Source organism: Vipera ursinii (assembly GCF_947247035.1).
Source record: "Vipera ursinii genome assembly, chromosome: 3".
In the NCBI taxonomy this organism is placed as follows: Eukaryota; Metazoa; Chordata; class Lepidosauria; order Squamata; family Viperidae; genus Vipera; species Vipera ursinii.
The window spans coordinates 112,067,006-112,087,495 of record NC_139516.1 but is presented as its reverse complement, the minus strand read 5'-3'; the positions used below and the strand labels follow the sequence as shown (position 1 = coordinate 112,087,495).

Here is a 20,490-nt window from a genome sequence, read left to right as displayed (position 1 = left end):
TTAGCATCCCACCAGGCTCAAGGTTGACTCAGCCTTCCATCCTTCCGAGGTAGGTAAAATGAGGACCCAGATTGTTGGGGGCAATTAAGCTGACTTTGTAATAATGCTGCTTGGGGGGGGGGCGAAAGCCCTAATAAGCAGGCATATACATAGAATGAAGGCTACTGCTAAGCTTGTAAGACGCCCTGAGTCTTCGGAGAAGGGTGGGATATAAATGGAATTTAAAAAAAACCATAAAAGCAGGGCTTTTTTTTCTCATAGAACACTCAGAATGGCATTCCAGCACCTTTTTTTGCACACACACAAAATAAACATTTGCACAAGCTATGCTACTCCCTCTGTTGGCTTTTGAAAGCCTATTGCCTTTCGAAAGCCAATAGGAATTGCTACTGTGTGCGCCAAAAGACCCAGCAGGCAAATGTTGCACTGGCAAGTTGTCTGCAGTGAAGGTGAGATGGCAGGAACTTTGCATCCCTCCCTGCTGCCCAACTACACCATCTCAACTAGGTAAGTAAGAAAGGAGGTGGGTTCTGTGGAATCCATGTGCACTCCTTCCTTGTGCTCACCCGTGTCAGCCAGGCTGGTGGCCTACCCGGTGCTGGACCTGCACCACTGTCGCCTCGTCCTTTGTGCCTAAGTGGCCGCTCTGCATTGCCTGACCCGCACCGCCTCCACCTCCCACTCCATGCAGCCCCGCTGTATAGAGTGGGCCCCGCTGCTCCCACAGCACCAGCCATGCTGGCTCCGGCCTCAGGGACAGCCCATGACTGCAGCAGCACCGCCTCTCCTGACTCCTGTGCCCGCCAAGATGAGAGTTCCAGCAACTTTTTTTTGTTAGAAAAAAAGCACTGCAGGTACCTATTATCATCTCTGGTGGACATGTTCTAAAGCTAAAAGGTTTTGCTTAAGAATACATTTGTGTTTGGAGAAGATTGTTACAAAAGAAATAGAATTTAAGCCTGAATTGTTTTTGTTAGGAATGATAGATCCCAATTATGATAAAGAGACTCAGTATTTAATACTACATGTATTAACAGCAGTGAGAATTATGTATGCCCAATACTGGAAAAATGAGAGTTGACCAACTGAAGAAATGCTTATCAAGAAAATACTAGTTTGTGAAGAAATGGATAGATTAACTTTAGAGATTAAAGAAAAAGAGCATTTTGTTTATTATAGAACTTGGAATAAATTTTATCAATGGCTAGACAAACGAATTAGAGAGAAAGGAACGTGATACTTATTTTTTGACCTTATTTTACTAAGAAAAATTGATTGAAAATTTAACATTACTATAATTTTTATTATTATTATTATTGTTATCAATCATTATTCTTACAACTTTTATTGATGTATATCAACCCAGACAATATGCTATTTGCTGAATATTGAATGTAATTGGGGGAAATACCAACCCCTCCCTTAACTTTCCCTCTATCCCAACCCCGCACCCCATCTCCGCATTTCCCTCCCCCCTTATAAAAACCAATAAAATTTACATTAAAAAACAATAATATATTTTGTTGCAAATACAATATGAAACCTATAACACTGACACTTCTAATATACAATAATCAATATTAATCAATTTCAAGTGTTTATATTCCACTACTGTCCTAATTTATCTATATAGTAGCATGTAACAATAATATAACCATTAAATTGCCTAAATAATGTAATAAGTATTCAGTTCATTAGCAATAAAGACCACATTTTACAGTCAGTCCCTTAACAGTTATAGATATTATTGTATTCCAGAAGAAAAGTAAATAAATTTTCTCACCCTCCTTGGGCATTCAACCTTTTGTTGCTAGTTAGCCTGTTCCAATTCAATCATACAATGGGTTATGTTCAATTAATTCTTATTGGTCTAAGCTCTCAGATCAATTACAGTTTATCCTTTTTGTTTTAGAAAAATGGCTGTGAAATCCGCATGCTCATCTCAGCACAGCCATTCTGCTTGAAAGCTGGCTCCACCTCCTATTTTTCGCAGTTCTTCAGAGGTGCAGTTTATCACTTGCCAGTAGCTCTTCATACAGGTAATGCAGACCATGGTCTAGATAATCACAATTGCACTGGACGAAGGGAACCATTTGAGGCTTCATTTTTTGAAGAGCTTCTGAGTCGTCTTCCATAATGACTGCACTTGTTTGGCAGGCACTCACAGAGCCACTTTTGTATTCGCTGCTATTAGATGATACCATCTGGGGGTTGTCCATCGATGACATGCAGCAGCCCTTCCTCAGTTGCTTCTCTCTAGAAAAATCAGGTGGTTAGATGTGAATGTGCACCAACAACAAAGCATTCTTAGTTAAAAATAATTGGAACTGATTTATAACTGATGATTTCCTGATTTATCAGGAAACTCACTGTAGTATATAAATATTGTTGGGCAGCGGGGGGTTGGGGGTTGAAAGATCTCTCCTATAGATACCTTCCTGACTAACTCTTAGATTTGTATATGTAAAAGTGTAATGAATCCTAATTCGTTCCTCCCCCCCTAAGTTAAGGGGAATTTAAGGTCTTTCCAAGATTTCTAAGTTAAAGAGAAATTATAATGAAATTCTGGAACAGGAATTCATGGTGGCTATCTAACAAATTCCTCACCTGCACAGTTTTTCCTCATACGCTCTGCAGAGCATCTCTTTCTCATCAGTTAGTTCAACATTTTTGAACACGAGCATCTCAGCCTTCATTCGGAGCTCTTCATTTTCTGATGACATTTTTGAAATCAATGTTGTCTTTCTGTAAGTTACAAGGACCAGAGAGAAATTAGCCCACGTGATTTTTTCCTTGAATTATTAAGCGTAACTACATTCTTAATTATTTTTACATTCCATTATATCTGTTGCTCTTCTCTTATTCACTAATACATAGATATAAAAGAATGGAATATTTCTTTTATCCATTATATCTGGGCTCAGGGCTCCAACAAATAAATCTGAATTTGAAAGAAAACGTCAGGATTGCTATGTAAATACGTATTTCTTACCTATAAAGTTCATCGTTAAGGTCATTAATTTCTCTTAGGAGATCTTTTCTTTCTTCACTGTATTTCAGACACTTGCGGTTGACACTCTGATACTCTTGTCGGAGGTTCTCTAGTTGTACAGACTCATCTGAACTACTTTTTCTGTAAAATATCAAGAGCAGAGGGAAATTAGCCCACTTAGGGTTTTTTATTTGACTCATAAAACTTGTTTAAAATTAAAACTAATTGAAATAACTGATATTTTCTTTACAATACAATTTTTATAATTTTAATTAATGTAGTTTTTGCTATTTGTATTAAAACAGCTACCAAGCTCTTCTTACAGGAACAAATGCTGCAATTATTTACTGGGTACTTTGGAAATGCTCAGTAAAAGTGATGAAGCAGTAAATCTACCTCTGTTATATTCTAAAGGGGTTTGATTAGCTCCTTCAGCATTAAAGTTAAGATTGCTATATTTAGGAGTTTGATTAGTACAAGTTAATGGTTGTCCTTTCAGTATCTAGCATTTGACAATCCATTATTATCACCAAGGAATCTTCAGATCTTAAAGACATTTTTTTTCTTTTTTCTCTTACATACTGGAACAGGCACAAGCCAATTCAAAACAATTTCCAGAAGAGTGGGCCCAGAATTTTCAAGAAGTTATCACAATGGACACTTGGGAAAAGATCTGGGTTAGAAATGTAAAATTTACACAGGCCCAAAATTTAAGAGAGAATGTTTATAAAATGTTTTATAGGTGGCACTTAGACCCTAAAAAATTAGCAAGTATGTATCCGAACTGCCAGCCCAAATGTTGGAGGTGTGGCTGTGAGGATGCAACGTATTTTCATATATGGTGGACTTGTAAAAAGGTTAAAGCTTTTTGGATTAAAATTTGGTGGAATATGCAAAAGATATTTAAGAAAAGGATAAAGTTTTCTCTGCAATTGTTTTTATTGGGTATTATTACAGATACTACTGTTGTAGATACAAAGTTGATGTTGAATTTAATTACGGCAGCGAGACTTTTAGTAGCACAATATTGGAAGAAGGAAGCACTGCCGACTATAGAAGAGTGGACTTTGAAAGTTTCTAACTTGGCGGAAATGGCAAAGATTTCAGCATATTTGAAAGATCAATCGCAACAGAGATACATTGTGGAATGGAGAAGATGGATTGAATATATTCAGAATAAATATGGGACTAAAAAGTATCATTTAGCATTTGAATAAGTAGCGGATTTTTATGACGTATAATTAGTTAGTAGTTATTTTATTAATATTTTGACTATGGAGAGTTAAAGTGTGATAGAATTTAATGTTTTATTATTGTTGTTCGCATATTTTAGATTATGCTTGTTTGTATTATTATACCCTGTATTCAGCTCTGGGAAGTCGGGGAGGGGGGAGGGGAGGGGTGTTGGGGAGAGGGGAGGGGGTTTTTTGTATTCAAAAATATATTGTAAAACCTTTCAATAAAAAAAAAATTCCAGAAGCAAAGTTTCTGATGTGTACAGAATGATGGATGAGATTGAATTTGTGAGGGTTGAAATAAAGAACAAAGTGGAAGCCTGGACCTGGCGTGATTGGAAACCACACTAGTAGGTGGGAGATAAAACCAAGGATTCCTAAACATAGGTGATTGGGCCACAAACATTCCCTGTGAACAGATTTGTGATGTTTAATACCCATCTGGGACCCAGTGATCTCTTCTCTTGCTATTGCTTTAATAAAACACAAAGTCTCTAAAAGTGAAAATCTTTAAAGTAACAAGGCCTTGCTGAGGTCAGAAAAAGGCACTAGATAATGCTTTAAAAAGAGTCATTTTTGCTTTTCCCTAACATTTTTCCAGGCAACATAATTCATCCCAGAATGTTGTGTAAAGTACGACCAGAGGAAGGAGCTAAGGAGAATTTAATATGAAATTCTGGAAGAGAAAGTCAGCTTTGCTTTCTAAACATTTCTTACTTCCTCAACTTTTCTTCATATTCTGCGCAGAGTTCCTCTTTTTCTTTGGTCAGTTGGAGATTTTTGTTTATGAGCTCCTGATTTTTTAATTCAAGCTCCTCTTTTTCCATCAACAGCTTTGAAATTTCCATTGTCTTTCTGTAAATTATGAAAAACAGAGAAATTAACCCGCTTAGGTTTTTTACTTGAATTATCAACCTTTTTCTTCAGTTAAAAATATAAAAAGTAAAAAATACCTTCATGGGTCTGGGGGTTGTACGTACATATAAAGGAAATAATGCTTTAACCATTTGTTTTTATTTTTCGTATACATTCCACGAAAGGCATAAATCAATTCAAAATGATTTCTAGAAGCAAAATAAAGTTATGGATGTAGGAGAAGGGGAAAGTTCTCATTTCTCACAAATGCCTGTCAAAACATCCAACAGATTTCTTCCTCAGTGATTAAGGCAGTATCTTGTTTATGAGGGAGCGTGAGATAAGAAAAGTATTAATACAATTGGCAGTCATTACGAGAGGATTTGTTTAAAAAACAAATTCAACTGTTGCTATTCCTAGCTTATTTTCCAAGTTTTACTAGAATATAATTTTCATCATTTCCCTTCTGTTGTGAGGAGAAAGTTGTCAAATTTACCAAAACGCTCTTCAACATTCAAAGCAGTGTCCTTCCCCATGCTGCTTTCATTCCGCTTCATTAATCCAGAATTGGCTTAATTCACAGTTTACACCAATCTGTATGTCAGAATCCATTTATATCATATTCATAAATGGAATGTTTCAAACATTATCCCATGGATTCTGTCATCTCCCGAAGAGAAGAGGATAGATGTGTATTGAACCGGCAATAGGCATTTCAAAGGAAAGGAGAAGCCTTTTGAACTGGGGAAACAAAAGGGGGGGCTAGCATCTGGGTTTTGTCAGGGTAGACAGCAATAAACAAAAGGGTCCTAACTTCCTCTTTCCCACGAGATGGATGATACGAGAGGAAGGATGGGGGGGACTGACCAAATGGGGATTAAGGGGGGTTAAACCGGGAACTCTTTATAAGGGTTTACATCGTGGAAATATTAAGCCCTGTCTCATTTCCTACAACCAAGCATGTCATAGTAAAGATTTCTTTTGGACTAAAACCCTGGCTCCAAGAGTTTTTGTCTTCCTAAGACGTGGTTTGGGGTGGGTCCTGACATTAGACAGGGCTTCCAACGAAAGTCAACCCGGGAAGAAGAACCTTACCGGGGGATTTTGCAAATAAATATGATGTCTGACGATGAAGCAAGAAGGGAAGAAAGCCCCACGGAGAAGGAGCCTTCCCCCCAGCCGAACTCCCAGAAACATTGGGAAGCTGAGGCATCTTATTCCTCCTGGGAGGAAACGGCGGAGCAGCACGAACAAAAACCCCGGTGGTCGATGGGCGTTGGAAGGAAAAGTGAGTGGGAAAAGGCTTCGAGAGAAGTGACCCTGAGACGGAGCGACCACCAACCGGAATGGAAACAAGAGATGGAGAACTCCCTGCACGCCAGTGAGGAAGAGCGGATTCTGGAAAAAGCTATTGACTTGATTAAAACAACCCTGAGCTCACTAAGGGAGGAGAGAGCTGGAAACCACAACACCTGGGGTTGCAACTGGAGGGGTAACGGAAGGAACCCAACACCTGAAACCCCAGGGCTGTCCAATGGAACAGGAGCCGCTGACTCAGCGGTACCCCCCCCAGACCCACAGATGGGGATCGAGATGAGGAGCGATACACTCTGCGGCGCAGACAACGATCCAGCCAAAGATTCCCACCCCTGGAAGCAAAATTCAAGGGGGAGCCATCACGACTGGGATTTTTCCTAACCCAAGTCCTCAGCTACATGGAAGAGTACGGACGGGACATCCCCAGTGAGAAAACACGCATCCGAATTGTGCAATCTGCCCTGGACGGGACGGCCGCAGACTGGGTGGTGAACCTGCATGACTCCAACGCCCCAGAACTCAACGACTTCAACCGATTCATGTCATCCTTGAGGCGACGATTTGAGGACCCTTTGGCTGACCGGAAGGCCCGGGAGAGAATCAAGACGGTGAGGCAGGGCAGGAGAACAGTGGCCGAATATACCCAAGAATTCCGAGCCATCGCCAGCAAGCTGAACTGGGCAGAAGACATCCTCCTCAGCCATTTCAAAGACGGTCTAAACTACGACCTGTATGACGCTTGCCTGCCTCGAGGAGACCCCTACCATCTCGATGACTGGTATGTCCTGGCAGAGGAAGTGGAAATAGACCTATTGAAAAGACAACGCAGAGGAAAACCATGGGGCCGCCCGCCACTCGAGCAAACACGTGAGGGGGAAAACCCACCGGCCACGGCTAAAAAATCAAAGGGATGTTTCAATTGCGGGAGAGAGGGCCACCGTGCTGCAGAATGTCATTCGAAAGCCCCTCCACGCAAAACAGAGGCACCATCTTCCAAAAAGCTGGGGAAGTCTCAAGGCAACCCAAAAGAATCTTCCATGAAGGGGACAGAGGCTGTAGAGTCCACAATTTCTGCCAAAACCTGGGATTGGACTCCGGCCTACACTGCAGGGGCGGTGGACACCTCGGAAGACAGCTCAGAGGGAGAACCTTTGGTAAGTGGACCTCTTCCACCCATACTTAAGACAGTAACTATATTAGCTTCCTCTGCACCAAAAGCCAATGAAATAAAAGCTTTGATAGACTCTGGCTGCATCCGCTGCCTCATCAGCCCAACGCTGGTGGAGGAACTGAGCATCCCAGTGAGGAGGCTAAAACAACCAATCTCCTTCAGTCAATTAGACGGGTCTATAGCAGGGGGGGGACCAGCTACCCTAGCCACTCTACCACTCCACATGTCCCTGGGGTCCCATGAGGAAGACATAACATTTATAGTGGCCCCAGGCATGGCATGCCCAATGATTTTAGGACTGGAATGGCTGAAGAAATGGAACCCCGGGATAAACTGGAGGACTGCAGAACTCAACTTCCCAAAAGGGGAACAGGAAAACGTAAAACCCCCAAACACCCCCCCAACCCAGAGGGAGGAAAAAGCAGCAGTGGGGGAAGAGAAGGGGCTAACAGAGATACCGGAGGAATACAGGGACCTGGCTGAGGTTTTCAGTGAGGAAAGAGCAGATGAGCTCCCCCCCCACCGCCCCACAGACTGCACCATAGAATTCAAACCTGGGGCAAAACTCCCAAAACCCAGGATGTATGCCATGAGCCCAAGGGAAATGGCAGAAATGGAAAGATTCATAAAGAAAAACTTAGAAAGAGGATTTATTGAGCCCGCCAAACCCAAAGTAGCCGCCCCGGTTCTGTTCAGGGAGAAGAAGGATGGTTCCTTTCGTTTGGTTGTAGATTACCGGAACCTAAATACAATTAGTGAATGTAATCTATACCCCCTTCCCCTAATGAAGGATATGCTATCCCACCTATCGAAAGGAAAGATTTTTACCAAACTAGACCTGAGGGAAGCATACTACCGTATTAGGATTAAGGAAGGAGACGAATGGAAAACTGCATTCAACTGCCCAATGGGGTGCTATCAATTCAAAGTATTGCCATTTGGACTGCAAGGGGCCCCGCAGTCTTTATGCAATTAATTAATGACGTACTGAGAGAGCACCTATATAAGGGGGTCCTGGTTTACCTCGATGACATCCTTATCTTCACAGAAACCAAAGAGGAACATATCAAACTAGTCAGAGCAGTCCTGAAGAAATTGCGAGCTGCCCATTTATATGCTAAATTATCGAAGTGTGAATTTCATCAGGAAAAAATCGACTACCTGGGATATCGCATATCCCCAGAGGGCATCGAAATGGACCCAGAGAAGGTCAGGGCAGTACTAGAGTGGGCACCCCCCCCGCACACGGAAGCAATTGCAAAGTTTCCTGGGGTTTGCAAATTTCTACCGCCAATTCATCCCTGCATTTGGCCAAATAGCCATGCCCCTCACAAATTTGTTGAAAACGAAGGGGGGGGTCACCCGTGAAACCCAGCCAGCCTCTGAAATGGTCAATGGAATGTCAAGCAGCATTTGAGAGGCTAAAGAGACTCTTTTCTGCAGAACCTGTACTTAAACACCCAGATCCCAACAAACCTTTTGTAATACAGGCAGATGCGAGCGACGTAGCAGTCGGAGCCGTATTACTACAAGAAAATGATGAGGGGGCGTTGCAACCTTGCGCATATACATCCAGGAAACTTACAGAAACTGAACAACGATGGCCAATATGGGAGAAGGAAGCATTCTCATTAAGGTGGTCATTATTAACTTGGCGTCAATTTTTGGAAGGAAATAAAATACCTTTCCAAGTCTGGACTGACCACAAAAATTTAGAAGCACTAAAAACGCCCAGGAAGCTCACTCCTAAGCAAGCCCGCTGGTCCCAACACTTTCACCGATTCAATTTCACACTCAAACACTTACCGGGGGGAAAGAACTTCCTGGCAGATGCATTATCCCGCATGCCCCAATATAACAGCACAAGAGTTACTGACTTTAAACCACTTGTACCGGAACAACAACTGGCAGCACCAGTCACCACCAGGGCACAAGAAAAAATGAAGCCGAAGGTAGATAGCCAAACTGGAATAGAATTCAGGAAATCTTTGGAAAGTGATGAATGGTTCCAGAAAAATAAACATGTGTGCACAATTAAAGATGGACTGCCATGGGTGGGGGAGAAGCTATATATACCTGCCACACAGAGAATCAATTTCATGCAACTGTGCCATGATACAAAATCAGCAGGACACTTTGGCTTTGTAAAAACCTTACACTTAACTAAAAGGCAATTTTGGTGGCCATCTATGAAAAAGGACATAGAAAGCTATGTGGGTAGCTGTCAAATTTGCGCAATGGCCAAGAGGTTACAAGGGAAATCGCCAGGACTGTTACAACCAGTGGCGAATCCCTCAGCCCCATGGAAAGAAATAGCCATGGATTTTATTGTGGAACTACCAGAAAGCAACGGAAACACCGTTATCTGGACTGTTACTGATCTGTTCTCTAAGCAAGTCCATTTCATACCTTGCCCAAAAATTCCTACTGCAAAAACATTAGCAAAACTTTTTGTACAACATATTTACAGATTGCATGGAGCACCACAACGCATCATATCTGACAGGGGGGTGCAATTTACCTCAGCATTCTGGAAGGAATTTTTATCTCTGTTAGGAACCACCCAAGGACTGACATCTAGTCATCACCCTCAGGGTAATGGTCAATCGGAAAGGGCTAACTCTGTACTTGAACAATATTTAAGATGTTATGTACATTTTCAGCAGAACAATTGGACAGACCTGCTGCCTTTCGCAGAAGTGGCATATAACAACGCAATTCACTCCAGCACAGGTTACACTCCTTTTCAAGTAGCCACAGGCCAGAGCTTCAACCCCATACCTGATCTAACTCCAAAAGAACCGGTAATTCCAGAACTAAAGGAATGGATTGCTCAGTTACAATACACCTGGCCTATTGTCAGAAAAGCATTAACAGAGGCTAGATTAGCACACAAGACACAGGCAGACAAGAAAAGATCTGATCCCACACCGTTCAAAGTGGGAGAGATGGTATATCTGTCTACAAAATACCTTAAGTCTCTCCAACCCTGTAAAAAACTAGGACCAAAATACATTGGACCTTTTCCAATTAAAAGAATCATAAACCCAGTAACAGTTGAATTAGAACTACCTAAAAATCTTAGACAAATACACCCAATCTTTCACTGCAGTCTAATAAAGAGAGAACAACAATCTCCCCTACGAACAAAAATTCCACCACCACCACCTCCCATCATGGTGGAAGGAGAACAACATTTCGAGGTGAAGGAAATTCTGGATTCCAGGAGACATCATGGAACAACTCAATATCTAGTGGCTTGGAAACACCTCCCCTCCTCAGAAAATGAATGGGTCAGCAAACACCACGTTAAAGCACCAAAGCTGCTTAAGAGATTTCATACAGAATATCCAAACAAACCGAGTTAACATTTACACATGTTATTTTTTCTTCTCTTTTCTTTTCCCCCCCTACAGATGGACACATCTTTCTTCTAAGGAGAGCGGACTGTCAGAATCCATTTATATCATATTCATAAATGGAATGTTTCAAACATTATCCCATGGATTCTGTCATCTCCCGAAGAGAAGAGGATAGATGTGTATTGAACCGGCAATAGGCATTTCAAAGGAAAGGAGAAGCCTTTTGAACTGGGGAAACAAAAGGGGGGGCTAGCATCTGGGTTTTGTCACGGTAGACAGCAATAAACAAAAGGGTCCTAACTTCCTCTTTCCCACGAGATGGATGATACGAGAGGAAGGATGGGGGGGACTGACCAAATGGGGATTAAGGGGGGTTAAAACGGGAACTCTTTATAAGGGTTTACATCGTGGAAATATTAAGCCCTGTCTCATTTCCTACAACCGAGCATGTCATAGTAAAGATTTCTTTTGGACTAAAACCCTGGCTCCAAGAGTTTTTGTCTTCCTAAGACGTGGTTTGGGGTGGATCCTGACACTGTAGCTAGCACAAATGTCCCTCCAATTATTTTCATTTGTGAGAAATGAACAATTGCCACCATATCCTCCTTAATATGCTCGAGGACTTCAGCACTTATAATGGGGTGAGCTCTGAGCTCCATTATTTGCCCCAGCTCCTGCCCACCCAGCAGTTCAAAAACATGGAAATGCAAGTAGATTAATAGGTACCACTTCAGTGGGAAGGCAACAGCATTCCATGTACCTTTGATGTATAGCCATGTTGGCCACATGAATATGGAAATTATCTTTGGACAATGCTGGCTCCCTCGGCCAAGAAACGAGATGAACACTGTGCCCTAGAGTCAGACATGACTAACAGGAAACCTTTACCTTTACTCTGAAGTAAAGTCTTTACAGTTATAATTTCACTGAATGCGGTGTTCTTCCTACTCGGTAATCAGACTGTATTGTAAGAAATGCCAAACTCTCTGAAATTCCACTGCTGATGTATGTATGTATGTATACATTTATTTATTTATTTATTTATTTGATACAATGGCCAATCCCATTGTCAATGTAAAAATTATGAAAGTTGTGTTTAAAGTGTGAACGTGGTAGGATTAAGCTGTGATTATCTCATAATAAGTAACTACAAGATAAACTAGGTGAGCATTAAGAGTCAACACTGACTTGATGGCTGATAATCCATGAAGATAATAAACAGCAAATTGTTACTAAATACTTTTCAGAAGTTATTCTGGAGAGGATATCTAAAATGTCTTTGTACCACATAAAGACATTTTCAACTGTGCCAAAACTTACATAAAACTCTGTTCCCTTGCTCTCTTCAGATCCACTTCTAGTCGTTGAGGTTTTTGTCTGAAGAATCTGGAAAAGCCAAAATACATTAAAAGTCAGGGATATATTTCTATAACAGCCCACTCACTTCCACACACTTTCCTCCCACTCACCCTGGGCTTCTTCTCCTCTTATTATGACATGAAATATTTCTAGGTAATGCACACTCAAAAGATTCCTCAGATGCTAGATTGCGTACCTGATGGGAACGTATCTTGAAACTTAAATCGTGGCCTGCTGGTTCCTTGTGGCCCACATGCATCTTAATGTTTTCAGGATGCCTGGAAACCTGCAAGTTCTGTGAAGAATAAAAAACATAAAATAAATTGTGAATCAGATGTTTGCTTGATAAATTTTCCTTCATTAAGAAAATTTCCTTAAGGATATACAAGGAGAAGAATTACATGAATTTGTTTTCCATAGGTTTTCCATAAATTCTCTATGATATCAGTGTAAAGAGGATATTAGTTTAATCTTCCTCTTTAAGAGAAGAGTCTGGAGTGTAGACAAGCATATTTCTGCATATTAAAATCCATACATGTCAGTATCTGCACACACATGTCCAACTCCCAATTTACTGCTTTCGTTATTCAATAGAGGAAATAAATATTATTTATGCTGGAGTAGAAAAAGAAATATCTAGCTTTAATTTGTTTAGGAAATGTAAAACACAGTATCTGACACAAAATACGAACCATCTAAATTTTATGTCACTGTTATTGGTATTGTATGTGGCCAAAGAAACTAGCTAATGTGGCAAAGAAGAAACCAACCAAGAATTAGCATGAACTCCAATTCAAAACAGTTTCCAGAAGTGGGCCCAGAATTTTCAAGAAGGGGGGGAGGGGCCTGGCTGAGGGCTCTGTGGAGCCTCAATATTATTCTCAGCAAGCTCTTCAACACCCCTCTCCTCCTCCTCTGAATCGTCCGACCCAACTGCCGAACCCACAGGCTGACCCTGAATCACAACAACATCCAACCCACAGGCTGCCAGTTTGATACCCCTGCCATTTAACAAATTAATTTTAGTTCATACTTTTTCATTTTATAAATAAATCTCTCTTGCTAAACAGTTTTATCAAGCAACATTACCAGAAACTGTGTCCACATTTTGTCATGTAAGCTTCTTCAATCATATCAAAGCAGATGGGGCTTGAAAAGGAAAGAAAAGCATATAAATACTGATGAAGGTTTATAAACAAACATCCTTTCTTTTAATGGAAGAGGCAGAGAGAAGGGAATGAACCCAATAGTTGATTAAACATTTGTTACACACCACCAGCATTGAGAAGCCTCTACGAATCTCTTAACAGAAAGCCCAGAGACCAAACGCCAGTCATTTATATGACTTAAAATCTAAAGAAAAATCTAGAAAAATATGCGGACACTTAAAAGATATGATACAGAAGACATTTAAATACACATCCAAGTAACAAATTATTTCTTCATGTATGTACCTGGAAAAAGTGATTGATAGAAGTTATCTCAGGTACCACACTTTTAATTTAAATAGGAAAATGGTTAAAAATGAGGAAATTGATGCTTTCTAAAAAGTAATTAAATTATTTTTAATTTAATTTTAATATTATTTAAATTATGGCAGAAAACACATCCAAGCAAGATACTTCTTTTGCATAACAAAATATATTAAAAACAACCCCATTTTCCAGCTCAATGTCAAGAACTAGTTGAAATGATATTGTTGCCATTACGGAAACTTGATGGGATGAAACCCAGAAATGGAACACACAGCTAGAGGGATTTAAATTATTTAAAAGAAATAGACCAAATAAGGAGGGACGCGGTGGCTCAGTGGATTAGGACGCTGAGCTTGTCGATCAGAAGGTCGGCAGTTTTGCGGGTCGAATCCCGAGTGCCGCGTAGCAGAGTGAGAGCCTGTTACTCGTCCCAGCTTCTGCCAACCTAGCAGTTCGAAAGCACGTAAAAATGCAAGTAGAAAAATAGGGACCACTACGGTGGGAAGGTAACAGCGTTCCGTGCGCCTTTGGCGTCTAGTCATGCCGGCCACATGACCACGGAGACGTCCTCGGACAAGCGCTGGCTCTTCGGCTTTGAAACGGAGATGAGCACCGGCCCCTAGAGTCGGAAACGACTAGCACGCATGTGCGGGGGAACCTTTACCTTTTACCTTTACCTTTTAGACCAAATAAAAGAGGAGGTAGAGTTGCTCTCTTATGTAAGAAATGACTACATCTCTACAGAAATAGAGCACAACAATGATGAAAACTATCTTGAATGCATTTGGGTCAATATAAAAGGGGGGGGGAATGACATAGCCATAGATGTATACGATGGGCCACCCAACCCAGAGGTAATAGATGAACTTTTTGTTAGTCAGTTAACTTAGGTATGTAGGAAGCACATCACAATAGTAATAGGGGACTTTAATTACCCTGACATCAACTGGGAGACAAACTCTACACCAAGTGGAAGATCAAACAGATTCCTGACAAACCTAGCAGACAACTTTGTCTCCCAAAAAGTAGAGAAGGGAGCTAGGGGGGTCAGCCATATTGGACTTAATTGTCACTAACAGAGACAAGCAATAGAACGCAGTCAAACTACAGTCTTGGACTTTAAGAGAGCTAATTTCAATAAACTTAAGAGAGAGCTTGGGGAGGATTCCATGGACAAGAATCCTCAAGGAGAAAACAACTCAAGAAGCTTGGGAAATTTTGAAAAGTTGGTCTCTGACAAAGATGTCTTAAAGAAGCCTGTCTGTTAACTTTAAAGCCCGTTTAAGTGCATAGTGAAGTGGTAGTTCTATGATCTTATGTGAATTTAAACCACTTTTGATCTTTAAAAAGGGGTGTAGGCTTTGGGCCAACATGGGGCTCCTGAAAGCTTTGGGTGCAATTCTTAGAACTATCTAGAACAGACATGTCAAACTCGCAACATCACGTGACGTCACACAACGTATTGGGACAGTTTTGCCACTGCTCAAGAATAATAGAGAGGGACTTCATCTGTATTAATTTCAAACTATAAAACATGCCACTTTAGTAATTTGATTTAACTTATATTTCTCCGTCTTTGGAATAGGAACTTTCCTTTTCAAGCTTTCCAAACTGATCGACATTACCACATTTTGCATAGTGCATTCCCCTCGGTCAGAAACTGTCGGCCCTTTTTTAGACTTTTACTTTTATTTTAAGCTTTTATTATCCCCTGCCTGCTGCAGCTGACTCTGATCCCCATCTTCCAGGAAGCAGCCACTCCCCCACCTTCAACGACACCGCCCAAACTGCATGCACCCCTTTCACTGCAGAACTACTGTTGTTGCTGCTGGCATGCATTGGCCTGTCTACCGCTTCCATGTCTCCCTTGCTAGGCCACCGGTCCCGCCCCCTGCCACAGTCTCAATGGAAGCAGGGTGTTTGATTCCTTGAGAGAAGAGGCCAGGGCTGGAAAAGCCCTGGCCGGGTAGAGGAGTACATGCACGCTCTTCTTCTTGAGGTGTTTCTCTCTGAACGCTTGTACTTCCACATTGCCAGACCATGCGTGAAGGTGCACACGGGCTTATCTCAGGAGAGGAAATGTCCACGTGGGAGGTGGGAAAGTTTATGACACTTCCGCCCTGCCCCCTGCCTCGCCTCACCCCACAGGATGAGCTTTCTGCCCATCGCCCCACCCACCAGAGACCCCCTGGATCTCCCCCAGTCCTGCTCAGCCCCCACAGGCGTCCCTCCCCACAAGCAAGGTGGCCATGCCCACCCCAGCCACGCCTACCCAGTCTGCTGTGACCACTGTATCCATTCCCATACAATGGGCCATGCCCACCCAGCATCCGGCAATAAATAAGTGGGTTTGGGCTTGCAGTTTGGGCACTCGGTCTCTAAAAGGTTCGCCATCACTGCTCTAGTGCATCAATATCTTCTCAATACTATCTCCCTTCCCAGAACTTAATGTTTTAGTCCTCTTTGTTTACAAAATAGCTTATGAACATTTGCTTTAAGATTGATTTCACTGAAATTTAAGTTTTAAAAAATAAATTAAGGCTAATAGTTCAAAACTACACATTGCTGCAATATTGCTTTGGTTAATTGTTCAAAGAAAACAAAAATATAAAAGTTTAATATGAAAGTGTATGTTAAAAACCCATTGATGATTCTTGTTCTCCCGATATAGCATGACAAAACATCATGAAGCCAAAAATACATATCTCCTGTGGTACTAATTCACCAAATTATTATCTGGTTTAAAATGAAATTTAATCTGAAAAGAAATCAGACTAGCAGTTATATCTTTATTTAAATCCATTCTGGAAATTAATGTATTTTCAAAGCAGAAATTAATCATTAATCAAATCCAGAAAACCTTTCCTTAAGGTTGACATCTTTGTCTAAGAACTTTTAATTTTAAGGAAGGACTTGAAGGAAGTTTTTTTTTAAACAAAATAACTGGTTGCTTTAATGTCTGTTCTTGGTAAATTTGTAGAGAATATTACTAAATGTAAAGTAATTAAATACAAAATTGCACATAAAATAACAAATCTTCTTAAAGAATAAACTTTTTCTGCAAAATAAGTTATATTTGTTTTAAAGTTCTTTGCTAAGTGTTTAGAACAATAAGCAAAGGATTCCAGAATACAGAAAAACAGAGTTGGAAGGGTCTTCTAGTCCAGTCTCCTGCTCAAGAATGCTACCTTATACTACTCTAAAAAAATGGCTATCCAATCTCTTCTTTAAATCCTCCAGTGATGGAGCATCAAAATTTCTTGAGGCACGTCAGTCAACTGATTAATAGTACATACAAATTAGAGGAAGGGGAACTAAGATGGAATGTAAGTAAGGATAAAGACTTTCACACTACAGCAAAACTTTCTAGAGTAGACCTTCTACAATTGGTAGATCTGGTGATGGCTAATCAGAAAAAAAGATACTAGGTTTGTGATAGATGACTTGATACAGATGCTAACAGTACAGCTACTATGCAGATGTTTTCACTTGTAGATCATTGCAAAATAAACCTATAATAAATTTTGTAACATATTATAATTCTATGATTCAACATTAATAGTCATCAGCTCTGGTTACACAATGTCGAAACAGATCCAGAAAGGGGCAACTTAGTTGTTTTAACCTAGGTGGAATAACTATCCAAGGAAGAAAATAAATGGGGAAAAAAGATTTCAGTACATACTATAGATACACAGAATCATGCATGTTGAAGAGAAGTTACATAGGATTAATTCTTTTATTTAGGTCCTGTAACATTAAAATCCAAACCATCCAATAAAACTAAATAGTTTCAGGTCAGATAAAATAATTCTTCATTTAGGTCATGGCTAAACTGTGAAATTGGATATCACAAGACATAAGGATGGCCAGCAATCTAAATGTTTTAAAAGGAGGTTACATAAATTTATGAAGAATAACCAAGTAGGCAGCTGGTCAAAGTGCTTTTATCCTATTTAGCATAGAAATAGTGTTCAGCCTTGTCTATCCCTCCTCCACTAGTCCCCAGAAGACTGTTAAGCATATTTGCTGATCAGGGACTTGGGGACCTAAATTAAAATGTCTATTCTATGAATTAAAAGATTTCTTTAATAATAATAATTTATTAAATTTACATTGCCCAACTCACATACTGTTTTAGAAAAAAAAAGACAAGTCTGAGACACATTCCTTGCACAAGCATCTTCTGTAAGGAATGTAGATTAAAGCCTCTGTTGTCAGGGATAGTTCAAGAAGTCCTACTGATTGGTTTTGCTGAAATAGTGCTCTAAGGCAAACAGGCTGAATTAATTGGTGAAGCACTATAAACCCACCACATGATTCTATGCCAATTTCAGAAAAGAGAACGGATAATAGAAATGTCTGAAAACACCATTTTTCTTACCGTCACTCAATAATCAAAACAGAATCCTGCTGCCAACACAGAAATTCCAGTCCTGGTCAATTTGTAATAATCTGATTTTAGGAAAATGCAGGGCAGCTGAAACCTTAACGTCTACTAGAAAAATCAACTTCCAAAATGTCAGAATGTATGACTTTCTTCCATTCAAAGAGAATACATCTCTTCTTCTTCCTCCTCCTCCTCCTCCTCCTCCTCTTTTGCAAACCTATATGCAACCAGCAGAGTGACTAAGAATCCTGTTTCCCTATGTAGTTACAAACAGCAAAGCGCTCTTGTGTCACTGCATATCAAGTCTACTAGCATATCAAGTCTACTACATACATATGAAGTCTACTACATATCAAGTCTACCCCCCACACCCACCCACCCACCCCCACCTGCCAATCAGCTAATTTTAAATCGCAGGTGTGCATGTGTGTGTGAGAGAAAATTATCAAATCCAGAGCTTAAATCTTACAAAGTTATCAAATCCATAGCTAAAATCTTACATCAATCACGAATTCGCTGAGTGATCATTCCCTTCTCTCTTCTACGCCCCAATATTTTGATGTGGGTCACATATTTCCCATGCATGGACAGGAGCTAACGCTCCTCCTACATCAGGGGTCTTCAAACTTGGCCCTTTTATGACTGGTGGACTTCAACTCCCAGAATTCCTCAGCCAGGCACACTGGGTGAGGAATTCTGGGAGTTGAAGTCCACCAGTCATAAAAGGGCCACGTTTGAAGACCTACATAATCCCAGCAACACCGAGCTACGAGGCACCACCGTAGGCCAGTATTAAGAACCAGGGGGAGGGTGGCGCTTGGAAGAGATGCCTAGATCTACAGCAACCCGAGTCCTTGCTGCGACTGCACCCCCAGCCTCACCCCACGACCACCCCGCAGCCCTGCTCTCCCCCCACCCCCCAAAAAACACAACAACAACGGGAGTAGCAGCACCTCCCCCACCCGTCCCGCGCCACTCACCATACGAAATCGTTGCTTTTGTCCTCGTAGGAATTCAGAAGGCCGTTGCAAAGCGGAGTCAGTAGCGGCCTCTTCCTGGCGCCACTGCCGCTGCTGGCTGTGCTACTGCCGCTCCCGACTCGGGTCCCCGCCAGGCGAGAAAGGCCCCCGCCGCAGGAGGAGGAGGAGGATCCAGACACAGCGGCCGCCACCAACACGGGTCGCGAAGGCACCGCTGATGTGCCCGTCGCCATCGCCATCGCGGTGCCCAAGCAGGCCGAGGTGGTGACCGAGGAGGTCGAGGAGGAGCCCGGAGGGGCCGCAGCACCCGGCCCGGCCGGAGGGTGCTGCGGCGATGGCCTGCTTCCGGACATTGCCGAGGCCTGCCTGGGCCAGCTACGGCGGCGAAAACGAGCCTTTCCTCCTCGCGAATCAACGCATCGCTTCCCCACCACCGCCACACACGCAAACACGCAAACACACACGCACACACACAGACAGACCAAGTGCGGGCAGAGAGGAACAATAAGGCTTCTACAGAGAAAATACAAACTCTCACCGTCGTCCCGCCTCAGGAAGCCAGTTCGCCGAATCTGATTGGTTCCCAGACTCCCGCTGGCTGTCCTCCTCCCTATCCGAAAGCAAAAGGGGCGGGGAAATACCTCCCGCTTGTCGAAATTTACCAAGACGCATCCTGCACTTCGGAGGCGGGACTAACAACGACGCATGCGCCGCTGAAGAACCTCCTTGCTCCCTCTATGGCAGGGGTAGGCAACCTTGGCTCTTTTATGGACTTCAACTCCCAGAATTCCTGAGTCCGTGAGTCATAACCGATTGTGGGGTTCGCCTTCCTTACCGACAACGTCGTGCGAGGAAGCGATTGAACTGTCGTCGGCAAACTCCTCAATTTCCAAAACCCTAGTCCTACGTAGGTTCAGTTTGCGCGGCTGCAGCCTTCAGACACCTAAAATTTCCGATTATGACTTGGGTTTGGCCTTCGTTCTGTGGTCCCGCTCAACTATTGCCTTCATTAGATGGAGAAGGACATCAATTTCTGGGGGAAGGGGTGGTGGTTGTTGTTTTCATAAAATGCCTTTGGGGGCTACTAAACAAGTTGGCACTTTTTCCCTTTGGAGATCAGTTAGATTTCTGCATATTTATTGGCAAACCACCTGTTTTAACAAAACTCAATTATTATCAAATTGGCCAGGTTTTACAGTTTTAGTGTGCAATAGCCATTGACATTGCATTGTCTGCTGATTATGTCTGTCTTTTCTTGCAACAGCTGAAACCTTTGGTTTTAGCAAGAGAGAAACGTAACTGAGATGGAATACCAGGATATAGCCCAAATCTGCAAAGATAAGGTCAGGAAAGA

The 20,490-nt window shown here is 41.8% G+C and overlaps 1 protein-coding gene across 7 annotated transcripts in view; it reads right to left on the bottom strand.

The window, feature by feature from the left end:
- Positions 1-1,151: 1,151 nt before the first annotated feature.
- The window catches only part of LOC310639146 (uncharacterized protein), a 35,209-nt gene continuing 15,870 nt past the window's right edge, over positions 1,152-20,490 (bottom strand). For 2 of the 7 annotated variants that reach the window (XM_083360611.1, XM_083360610.1), the window contains exons 3-9: positions 13,381-13,440; positions 12,402-12,586; positions 12,253-12,318; positions 4,945-5,082; positions 2,993-3,133; positions 2,608-2,745; positions 1,152-2,256 (exon numbers count right to left, since the gene is read on the bottom strand). In XM_083360611.1, the coding sequence (XP_083216737.1) occupies positions 1,998-2,256; positions 2,608-2,745; positions 2,993-3,133; positions 4,945-5,082; positions 12,253-12,318; positions 12,402-12,586; positions 13,381-13,398 (945 nt within the window). In that variant the 5' untranslated portion in view covers positions 13,399-13,440 and the 3' untranslated portion in view covers positions 1,152-1,997. Of the gene's footprint in view, positions 2,257-2,607; positions 2,746-2,992; positions 3,134-4,944; positions 5,083-12,252; positions 12,319-12,401; positions 12,587-13,380; positions 13,441-19,136; positions 19,665-20,490 lie in introns of those variants that run through there. The other 5 variants (XM_083360612.1, XM_083360613.1, XM_083360614.1 and 2 more) reach the window with 5 other exon arrangements.